Here is a 12,307-nt window from a genome sequence, read left to right on the forward strand (position 1 = left end):
ACTATTAAGAAAAACAGAAGGTGATTTTTAAAATGTAATTCTCAATAGAAGAGATGCTACAAATACAATGTCTATAATTTTTCTTAAAAATTGGGATACAGTAATGACTTCAAAATAAACCTAGCTAAGCAGAATACAGTAACCCTGGGTAACCAGGCCTTTCCAGCAAAATGATTAATGACCAATCACAGGCATAAGAGAAAACTACTGTATGTTCTAATATTAAATCACACTACATAATAGAGCTTTGTTCAAAGGTTCATATATGCTTTGCAACTAAATTTGATATAGCATGATTATAGAAATACACGTTCATAATGAAGAATTACAGTATTTTTTTTTGAAAGAGTAATTTCACACTAGATTTTAAAATTCACTTGCCACAATTCTGTTAATGGTAACAAATACTTAAAGCTAAAGGGAAGAAAAAAATGTCTTTTTTAATTTTTTCCATCCAAAGATTATCAAGAAAAAAAAATTAAAAGCCCTTAAAATTCTAAATACTATTATTAAAGTAGCTTCAGAACAAAGTAATTTTTTAGGACTTATAAAATGCTAAGATTCATATGCTTACAAAGCAATTTAGGGTACATCCTTACATATTTAGTATGAATTCAAATTCACTAAAACAATTGTTAGTCAACTCATACACATTGGTCAATATATAAAAACCTTAAATGGAGAATTTACACCTTCCTTATGAAGCCTTCTGAATGTAATTAGTAAATGTATGGAATGGATGATAATTTAAATCATAACAATGAACAAACTAATCAAAAACACCCAATCTATGATGTAAAACAAAATAGGGGGCAAAAAAGATATTTCATGGTAACATCTATGATAATTCTGTTCCCTCCTTTTTTCACCTTACTTGGAAACAAGAAAATTCATCCAAAAATAAATTTGTAAGACAAAAGAAAGTGTCTTAGAGCTAAGTAGTGCCAGTCTACCTGCGGCTCCTTGGGGAGCTTCATCTGTCCGGGCAGCTGAGGAATTTACTGTCTCCTGGTTGCTTTCAGGGTCTGCCATTTTCTCTTGCCGCCGGGCCTCAGCTGCTCCTCTCTTGCCCAGGCCAGAGCCTCGCCGACTGCAATAGAGAAATGTCATCACAGTGAGCATTACCAAGGCAGGAGGAGCAATGTATAGACAACACAAAGCTCAAATTCATACAGCACAAAGCCAGTTTCTTCTCCCTTTTAAATAAAAACTGTTATAGAAAATCACTAAGACTTTGTATATCTGAAATTCTTCCAAGTTATAGCTCACACAGTACAAGCTTTTGTGTTACTGGGAGCTGTTGTCATCTTTACAGACATGATCGTTAAACACTTCCAGATAAATGGAAAAGTAGATCCTCCTGGAGGGAAAAAAAAATTACTGCAATCTGGTAGTGTCTAGAAACACAAAGAAAATGAAGCTCTTAATTACCTGAGTACTTGAGGGTTTTTGTTTGTTTGTTTGTTTTAGTAAAACTCTCTAAACAGGAGTGGGTTTAACTAATCTTTCCTTCAAAAGTAAAGAACTCATTCAAACCTAACTTATTACGAAGCTGCAAATGAGATTCAAATTTATCCAACATGTAATTTTCACAATATTCTAGGCTAAACACTCTGTATGTAACAAGTTGCAACCCTCAAATACTGTTTCTCTGAAAGAAGCCCACAAGCTCATTAGGTCACCAAAGCATAAAACATAAGAAAAACCCTAACAATTCATAAAAGGTTGTGAACCAAGACTGTTTAATTCAAGTATGCTAGATGGTTTGTGCATAACATGACCATGTATACTGAAAGTAACTTTACATGCACTGATCACATGGCCATGGGTACCAAAAGGGTGCAATGAAAGAAAATTGTATTAACACTAAATTATCTGACTTCACATACAGCAAATTCAGACTATAACTCTTTGTTAAGACTAAAAGGGGCGGGCTGGAGAGATGGCTCAGAGGTTAAGAGCACTGGCTGTTCTTCCAGAGGTCCTGAGTTCAATTCCCAGCAACCACATGGTGGCTCACAACCATCTAGTATGAGATCTGGCTCCCTCTTCTGGCCTGCAGGGATAACATGCAGGCAGAACATTGTATATACCTAATAAATAAATAAATAAATAAATCTTTTTTAAAAAAAAAAAAAAAAGACTAAAAGGGGCAGGGAGAACTGCAGAGTTGGTTCCACAGTTAAGAGAGCATATAACTCTTCTAGATCAGGGATCAATTCTGAGCTCCCAGGATCTACATGGCTCACAATTGCCTATAACTCCAGCTCCAGAAGATCAGTTAGCTTTGGTCCCCTTAAAGCACCTCTACATATCAATATTATTTCAAATCTTTTTTTAAAAAAGTTGAAAACGTTGCCCAAAATGGAACTAAAGCTCTGTAGAACTCAATTATTTTCTCACAAGTCCTCAACAGTATTGCTAAGAAACTTAAAAAGCACTCAGTTATACCAACTCTAGATTTTTTTTTTTTTTTCCGAGACAGGGTTTCTCTGTGTAGCTTTGCGCCTTTCCTGGATCTTGCTCTGTGTACCAGGCTGGCCTTGAACTCACAGGGATCTGCCTGCCTCTGCCTCCCAAGGGCTGGGATTAAAGGCGTGTGCCACCACCTCCCGCTAACTCTAGATATTTTAAAAGCAATATGAAAAAAAATGTGTGTGGGGGACAGGGAACAGAAGTTTTTTATCCTCAGGCTATTAAAAAAATCCATATTCTATCTGGGCGTGGTGTCATACACCTTTAATTGCAGCTCAGGAGGCAGAGGCAGACAGATCTTTGGGTTTGAGGCTAGCCTGGTCTCCATGGTGAATTCCAGAACAGCCAGGGATATATAGAGAGACCCTGTCTCCATTTTAAAAGAAAAAGTAAAATTCTTTTCTCATATCATTAACCATTGAAAGTGATCAGAACTGTCTTAGTGAAGAACCAAATGCCATTCAAAAATCTGCTTACTTAAGTCTGAACAGAAATAAGGCAGGCTAAAAATCACTTGACCCATTAATGGTTTTATTCCATTTCCTAGAACAAACTATATTTAAAAGAAGAAGCGTTGATATTTGGCTACAAAATAAATAGCAAGGATGGTGGCACATACTTTTAATCCCAGTCTGGGCTACATAGTGAGACCTTGTCTCAAAAAGGATGGGGTAGGCAGAGAGATGGCTCAGTAGTTAAGAACACTGGCAGCTCTTCCAGAGCACCCTGGTTCAGACCCTAGACCAATATTGATTGTTCAAAATTGTTGTCTCTCTCCTCTCTCTGTCTCATTGAGACTGGGGTTGTTTTGGTTTGGTTTGGGTTTTTTTGTTTTGTTTTGTTTTGTTGTTTTTTGGTTTGTTTTTTTTTTGGGGGGGCGGGGGTGGTGTGTTTAGATAGGTTCTAAGACAGGGTTTCTTGGTTTAACAGCCCTGGCTGTCCTGGAACTCTCTTTGAAGAACAAGCTAGCCTCAAACTCAGAGATCTGAGTGCCTCTTCCTTCCAAATGCTGGGATTAAAAGCAAGGTATATACCACCATACCTAGTGATACAGCCATTAAAACAGGCATCTTTTTGGTTCAAGTATATCACAAGGAAAGTTCACCTTTCTTTTAAAAAGTCCAATCTTCACAAAAGATATTCACTGGAGATCTATTTGGCAGACTCTTTGAGTACCTTGTGAGTAGTCCTGGCTGGCCTGGAACTCACTACACAGACCAGGCATGCCTTTAACCAATAGAAATCTGCCTACCTTTGCCACCAGAGTGCCAGGAGGAGAAACTAAGTCCAACTCAACCTAATATCTAGATATTGCTAATAAGTGTAAAAATGTTTTTGCAAAAGAGGAAAAAGTAACATGGTTTGTGTTACCCCTATGAGGCACTGATTATGAAAGTTGGGCTTTCATTTTGATGGGATAGGGTCTCTCTATGTAGCCCTTGCTGCCCTGGAACTAGCTCTGTAGACCAATCTGGTTTCTACCTCAAGAGATCTATTTGCCTCTTCCTCCAAGTGCTAGGATTACTCAGACCAACCACTGCAACAGGAATTAAGACATGGTTAGAATCACTAAATAAGTTTGCTGCACTGATCCATTTAGAAAAAGTGTTTTTTTGTTGTTGCAGTTGGTTGCTTTATTTTTTGGCCAGGCATGGTGGCGCAAGCCATTAATTCCAGCACTCCAGAGGAAGGTGAATCTCTGAGTTTGAGGCCAGCCTGGCAAACGGAGCAAGTTCCAGGACAGCTAGGGCTACACACACCTCTACACACACACACACATCACCTATTTAGAAAAAAAAGTGATTTTTTGTGTGTGTGCATAAAGTTATGTCAAGTTATTCCTTTAATTTTATTTAACAAGTAAATATGTAAATTGCATTGCTACATATTACGGGCTGGGTGTGGTAGTAAACCCCTGTGATCCCGTGACTTGAGAGACTGAGGTAAGCAAATATTAAATATATTCCAGGCTACCTTGTACACAACCAAGACCCTATCATAGCAGTGGTAGGGAAGGCAGGAGAGGAAATGGAGGTAAAAAGGAATAAGAGGAAAAAGGGAGGGGGCAGGGCAAAGAGGGGAAGGAAAAATTATTTGGTAATTTTAAGATGTACAGAAAGATTTTGATAAAAGTTGAAACACTTGAGCAAAAGAAGGTAAATGAAAACTGTAAACTCAAAAATACTAAATTACGTACCTGGTACTAGCACAGGAGCCCGTGGTCTTTTGACGTGTGCTCCTCCTCAAACTGGGGAGCTCAGCAGGTGGGGACTCGCTGCGCTTCTTGGTAGACTTTCTTAAACCTACATGGGAAATAGAAAAGTTGAAATTTCTAAGTTATCACGAATTAAGTATCCAGCTGGTAGGCTTTTAAAAAGGATAGGATCAGTCCACTCGCCCAAACCTCACACTAGCAGTCCTGTCTTTCCCAGGTCCTCTACCCTCCAGCTTCTGAGATTTCCCTGGTATATACTCTGTACTTCAAGAATTCAATATCTCTGGGTGTTGGTGGTGGTAGCGGTGAACGCCTTTAATCCCAGCACCCCGGAGGCAGAGGCAGGTGGAGCTCAGTGAATTCAAAGCCAGCCTGGACTACAGAGCTAGTTCCAGGATAGCTAGACTGTTACACAGAGAAACCTAGTCTCAAAAAACAAAAACAAAAACAAAAAAAAAACAGAGAGAGAGAGAATTTTTCAATCTCATTAAATTTACCCCCTTGATACTTTTTTTTTTTTTTTTTTTGCTACTTTACACAAGGCTAATCAAAAAGCACACAGAGGCCGGGCGGTGGTGGTGCACGCCTTTAATCCCAGCACTCGGGAGGCAGAGCCAGGAGGATCTCTGTGAGTTTGAGGCCATCCTGGACTACCAAGTGAGTTCCAGGAAAGGCGCAAAGCTACACAGAGAAACCCTGTCTCGAAAAACCAAAAAAAAAAAAAGAACACAGAGGCCGGGTGGTGGTTGCACACGCATATAATCCCAGCACTTGGGAGGCAGAGGCAGGTGGATTTCTATGAGTTCAAGGCCAGCCTGGTCTACAGAGTTAATCCAGGACAGGCTCCAAAGCTACACAGAGAAACCCTGTCTCAAAAAACCAAAAAAAAAAAAGAACACAGAGAGCTCAAGACAGTATTTCATTTATGCCATGAACATGGAGCTAAAGATTAATGGAATGACCAATTTTTAGAACATAATTGGGAAGAAATCAACCAGCACATTTTGCAATTATTCTGAAAGCTATCTAATGCCTTTATAGTGATAGTAGTAAAGTTCTAATAACCAAGAAATTTCATTTATTATTATTTTTTGTTTTGTTGTTTTTTGAGACAGGGTTTCTCTGTGTAGCTTTGGAGCCTGTCCTGGAACTCACTCTGTAGCTCAGGCTGGCCTTGAACTCACAAAGATCCGCCTGCCTCTGCCTCTGCCTCCCTAGTGCTGGGATTAAAGGCGTGCGCCATCACCGCCAGAGGAGATTTTATTTTTTTAAATGAAGAGGCAATGACAGCTTCTACACACCCACCCCTTCTCTTCACCATAAACAATGATACAATGTATGATAGTATACTGGGTGGTAGGCTCTATTTAACCAAAGAACTTCAATAGTGAAAAAGACTCCAAAGTCAACAAGTCAAAAGTACTCTGAATACTACTGTACCAACCATGTTAAATGAAAGTGAGCTTTATCAGGGAACAATTATTATTTCTATTTTCCATTAAGTTTTAAGTTCTGGATATATCCTTTTAAGGTGAAAACTCGCTACAGGGTGGTGGTGGGCAAAGACAGAATCTTATGATGTAGCCCCAGCTGATCTGATACTTGCTTTGTCCCGGTGCTAAGATTAAAATGCACTATCACTACCATGCCTGGCTACTCTTGAGTTCTTAAAGCACCAATCAGGGGACTGGGAGAGAATGAATTGAAAAAATAATTCTAGATATTTAGGGGGACTAGAGATCTGACTCAGCAATCCAGATTCAGTTCCCAGCACTCACAGGCAGATGGCAACCAACTTATCTCCAATTCCAGGGAAGCCTTCTTCTAGCCTCCACAGGCTCATGCTCACACATGCCTTGTGCACTTCCATACACTCAAACATACAGATACATTTTAAAAAATAGTATGTTAGTTGTCTCCACCTTTTCTATTAAGTTAAAATTGCTGCTCATGAAAGAAAGTAGAGATTATCTTTACATAATCAGAAACAAAATCAGACTCTATGAAGACAAAACTGAGGACTGGAGTGACATTTAATATAAGCCAAACTTTCAGGAATTTTTTTATTTCTATATAACCTCTGTGGAACTTAAACTGAATGCAAAAGAATCAGAGCATTATAATTGATAACTAAAGATTGGCTTAAGAATTCTTGAAACTTCCATTTGTTTTTAGGTTAATTTTCAACACAGTTTCTTCACATAATCACACACACCTATGCTTTCTACTCTACTCAGCCTTTGTCTTGACATACACCTTGGTCACAGGAAGCACAACAGAAGCAGTGTACACTCCAACAGACCTCACAATATATTTAGTCAACATTTAAAAAAAATCCAGCCACTTGTGAAACATGCTAAAAATCTTGCACTTGAGGCTGGAAATGGGAGGATTATGTTCAAGATTAGCCTGGACTGAATGAAGCTCTATCTCTGAAAGAAATTTATTTCAAGGTTACCTGAACTACACAGTAATTTCAAAGCCAGTCTGAGTTACATGAGACTGTCTCAAGAAACCAAAAGCACTCAAAATCAAGGGAAATAAATATGCAATACATACACAGGAAAAACGGCAAAACAACTTTCACTTATAATAAAATCACTTAAGAGCCAGGAGGTGGTGGTGCATGCCTTTAGTCTATCACCTGGTAGGCAGAGGCAGAGGCAGGCAGATCTCTTGAGTTTAAGTCCAGCCTGGTCTACAGAGTGAGACCCAGGACAGCCAGGGTTATACAGAGGAACCCTATTTTGAAAAACCAAAAACAAAAAGGGGGTGAACCTGTTAAGAATATTAATAATGAGGCTGGAGAGATGGCTCTCAGGTTAAGAGCACTGACTACTTTTCCAGAGGTCCTGATTTCAAATCCCAACAACCACATGGTGGCTCACAACCATCTATAATGAGATCTGGTGCCCTGTTCTGGTGTGCAGTTGTACATGCAGGCAGAACACTGTACACATAATAAATAAATGTTAAAAAAAATCGGTGTGTTCTTAAAAAAAAGGAAAGAACATTAGTAATGTCATGTTACGATGTGTATTATCTTTCTATATAACATGACAGTGATAAGTGATAAATACTAACAGAAAAAAAGAAATGCCTGCTGGGCAATGGTGGTTAATACCAGCACTTGGGAGGCAGAAGTAGGTGTAACTCTGAGTTCCAGATCAGCCAAGTCTACAAAGTGAGTTCCAAGACAGTCAGAGCTGTTACACAGAGAAACCGTCTCACCTCTCCCCCAAAGAAAAGAAATGCCTAGTGTAATGAAAAACAGGAAAAGTATGTACACATTTAAAAAAAAAAAAAAAAAGGAAAAGTCTGGATTAAAAAAAAAAAAAGACTAAAAAACATCTACTGAATTCTACCCCACTACTTTTTGTGAAGGCTACACAGAGAAACCCTGTCTAGAAACAGCCCCCCCCCCCCCGCTCCGAATTAAAAAAAAAAAAAAAAAACCTGACACATAATTCTACAAAGGTGTTAAGAATGAAAGATCTTCAATCACAACTCAGTTTTCCAAGTGAAAAGCAAACATATTAAGCACTGCGGTCCAAAACGCTAAAGGCAGAAAACTGAGATAACCAATTAGAACTAAGTCTGCTCTGAGACACTGAAGACTAAGGAACTGGTGGTGTCAAGAACCCCTGGGGCAATAGGGGGTTAAAAGCAAAGATTGGTCGGTAGTGGTGGCGCACAACAATAGGAATTGCTGAGGGAGGCAGAGGCTGGAGTTTGAGGCCAGCCTGGTAAGAGAAAAGAAATAAAAAAAAGAAACTAAAAAAAAAAAAAAAACAAAAACCAATACCCAAAGATTGAATGATGGGAAGTTTATGAAGCTACCCAATTTCCACATCTCCTGCATATTTCCAATTGTGAAGCTGGGTAACTTTCTGGACCCAGGAAACACAAGAACGTTATATTTTACAACATGTAAATAACAGAAATCCTTGATTAAAACAGCCAGTCAAAAAATAAATATGTCATATTGCCACCCCAAACCCCAGAATTAGTCTTGGTTCAAGTTCCTCAGAAATTTGACACACCTTTACTTTCAGACAGGAGTTTAAGTCTTCCCTGGGGAAATTTATCAGCCTAAAAAAAGATAAGCTAAAAATAGGAGATGAGATTTCATTACAAAATAGTCCAACCAATCATTAGGCAGTAAATCTCAGTCAAACTAACAGCTTAAAAATTGGATTTCTGCTCTTATCTTACACTTGACTGAGACAATCACAACCACCAGCCACTGAAGAAAAGTTCCCAGTTTCAAACAAAACCTATCCAAACACTAGCAAAGACATACACTTAAGTTAGTAAAGATAATATTCAAGCATGGAAAACTGCTGTAGTGAAAAAACAAATGTCAATAATCCAAATACGAAAGTCTATGTAGGAAAAAAATGAATCATAACACAACAATCTCTTCAAAATAAAATAGCAAATGTGCAGGCTAGACTGAAAAAAAAAATCCATTAATAGGTTAAGAGATGAAATTGAAATTTACCAGAAGAGAATGAAAAAGAAAACCAAGGACAAAAAGGTCAGGATCATAAGAGGAAATCCCCCTATCCACCTCCCCCATACATACATACACACACACACAAACACACACGCACGCACGCACGCACGCACGCACGCACACGAAATCAAGAGAGAAAATAAAGAAGGGCCAGGCAACTATCCACTAATAACTGTCCTGGTTTTTCTGGGGGCAATCCTGACTTTTAGGCTTAAAGTCCAAGCCTAGTGAAAGTTCCAGATCCAGTGAAACAAGGACTCTTGGTCAACCTAACAAAGAATCAAAACAAATGCAAAAGCAATGCGATAGCTTTACTTTCTAAGTGACAGTACTTGAGCTTCCATTAAAGCAAGTTACTAAGAGATACAGGTAGTTATAGTATTGAAAAATAAAAGCAAAATGGTCAAGATACAAACATTTAAAATCTGAGAAAATAGTTGGCTATGGTTATATGCATCTATAATCCCAGCTCTGAGAAGGCTGAGACATGATAACTATGAGCATGAGACCAGCTATAGGGAAAGCCTCCAAAATAGGAAAAGCTGAATGACTGAAACATGCCCTACAGCTGAGACAGTGGCACAACTGAACCAGGCACAAAGAACAACCATTTGGAGGTCTCCTGTCTTCAGCATGATGAAACATATTTGTTTATACTGTAGAATATTTGTTAAATGATGCAAAGATGTGTTGATTTCTTTTCTTTTTTCTTTTTTTCTTTTTCTTTTTTTATTTTTCAAGACAGGGTTTCTCCCTGTAGAGATCCACCTGCCTCTGCCTCCTGAGTGCTGGGATTAAAGGCATGCACCACCAACGCATTTCTTTTATGTTGCATTTGTTAACTCTGTAAAGCTGTGTTATTTTGTCTAATAAAGAGCTGAACAGCCAATAGCTAGGCAGGAGAGAGAAATAGGTGGGGCTACCAGGCAGAGAAAATAAATAGGCTCCAGAAAAGAAGAGGGAGGCACCCAGGGGCCAGCCACCCAGACATACAGTCAGCCACAGAGTAAGAAGGAAAGCAAGGTATATAGAATAGAGAAAGGTAAAAAGCCCAGAGGAAAAAACATAGAGAGAAATGGGATAATTTAAGTTAGAAAAGCTGGCTAGAAACAAGCCAAGCTAAAGCCAGTCATTCATAAGTAAGAATAAGTTTCTGTGTATTTATTTGGGAGCTGGGTGGCAGCTTTTTTTTTTTTTTTTTTTTTTTTTAAAGAGAAAAGAAAACCAACTACAAGCCTGTCTGTCTAAGGCTAGTAAGGCACTCCCTCAATTTGAGTGGCACCACTCCTTGGGCTTGCGTTCTGAACTGCAGGAAAAGGAGACAGCTAAGCACCTTTATTTATTGTTTTGTAGACACAATTTTACCAGTTGCTTCATTCACTCCCTGCCATGATACCAGCAAGCCAACATAAACTCTTACTTAAGCTGCTTTTGTGAGGCTATTTTATATTTTGGTTGTGAGCCTAGCCTTTAACGGATGAGCTATCCCTCCAGCCCGAGGTTATTTTATAATAGCAACAGGAACAATAACTCGACATGATTTATTGTCTATTAAAAATATAAAATATTTTTTAAATTACCTGAACCAGTACTATAGTACTCATTTTACATTTGTGACAAATTGCAAGAATATATGTTCATGTGAGATTAAGTTAATTATAATATAAAATATTAAATAAAAAAAGAATATATGTTCGCACATAAACATCTGTAAAATGTCAAAAATGCACACCAAAAATCATCACATACCTAATCTTTTCTTCCCATCTCTACATGGAGTTTCCTGATCACTTCAGCTTGGAAGCAGCAGAACTGAGGGAAGCCTGTCACTGAGGCAGAAATTTCACTTGTCTTTCTGTCATGCTAGTACCCAGAAAAGAATTTGTTCATCCGCCTCTGAGACTTGAGGAAGAAATAAACTAGAAAAGGTCTTCCTATACAACTATCCAGAATAAATGAATTTTATCATTTCCAAAGTGGTCTCTATGAACCACTGCTGCTTCCTAAGGAAATTGCAATTGATCAAATAAATCTGCAACACGTAGTGTGTTAATTCTAGCACTTGGGAGGCTGAGGCTGGAGGAAGGATCAGGTATTGCAGTTCATCCTCAGTATATAATGAGTTTCTCAGTTGCCTGAGCCACACATTAAGACTCATTTCTCAAAAGAGTAGCAAAAGTTACTGAACCACTTCTCGAAGCTTCCTAGCTATAATGCATACCCTGAATCTCCTTAAATATTTGATCACAAAGAAAAGTTCTCCACATAGCAGCTAAAAATTACTAGTGTTTCTACAAATGAATCAAAATGTCCCTTACCACAAATCTCTTGTCAATCAAATCTTAGAATGAGCTCTTTCCCCATTCTCACTCCATGTTAAAGTTGAAAGAAAACATCTGTAAAGAAATAATCTATCCTCTACAAAGCATCTTTCTTATTCTAGATCATAACATGGTTTTTATGCTTTTTTTTCCCCAACCAAGATTTCTAATCAGAAGTCAGTTTCACGACATTAAGTCAAATAGGGCTTGTGAATGTGAAAAAACAAATTTTGATGCATTCGAAAAGCAATGAAGGCACCCACAAGATGGCCCAGTGGGTGAAGGCACTTCTGGTCAAGCCTAAAGAAAACTGGCTACACAAAGCTGTCCAGTGACCTCCACAAACACACATGCCTTGGTATACTTAATGGACACACAGACACACAGTAATACTTAAGAAAAATGTGCCAGGTGGTAGTGGCGCACGCCTTTAATCCCAGCACTTGGGAGGCAGACAGATCTCTGTGAGTTTGAGGTCAGCCTGGGCTACAGAGTGAGTTCCAGGCCAGGCTCCAAAGCTACACAGGGAAACCCTGTCTCAAAAGAAAAAAAAAGAAAAAAGAAAAAAGAAAAATTAAAAGGGAAAGGTTATTGGGGGAGGGGGAGCTTAGAGGGTTAGCACAGTGTTCGAACACTTGCCCAGCACATACAAGGTCCTGGGTCCAATCCCAAGCACAACAGAAATATAAGACCCCACTAAATATTTGACTAGGATTCTGAATATATAACTTGCCATATTGTCTGCTTTAAGTTTATGAAATTCATTTTATATTCATT

The 12,307-nt window shown here is 38.5% G+C and overlaps 1 protein-coding gene across 19 annotated transcripts in view; it reads right to left on the minus strand.

Annotated features, from left to right (window-relative positions):
* Nucleotides 1-12,307, minus strand: part of Trip12 (thyroid hormone receptor interactor 12) — a 131,117-nt gene that overhangs the window by 67,411 nt on the left and 51,399 nt on the right. For all 19 annotated transcript variants that reach the window (XM_059278577.1, XM_059278578.1, XM_059278592.1 and 16 more), the window contains 2 exons: nt 4,673-4,778; nt 954-1,090 (listed from right to left, as the gene is read on the minus strand). In XM_059278577.1, coding sequence (XP_059134560.1) covers nt 954-1,090; nt 4,673-4,778 — 243 coding nt within the window. The remainder of the gene's footprint in view (nt 1-953; nt 1,091-4,672; nt 4,779-12,307) is intronic.

The sequence above is a fragment of the Peromyscus eremicus genome, chromosome 13 (genome assembly GCF_949786415.1).
Source record: "Peromyscus eremicus chromosome 13, PerEre_H2_v1, whole genome shotgun sequence".
Taxonomy (NCBI): domain Eukaryota; kingdom Metazoa; phylum Chordata; class Mammalia; order Rodentia; family Cricetidae; genus Peromyscus; species Peromyscus eremicus.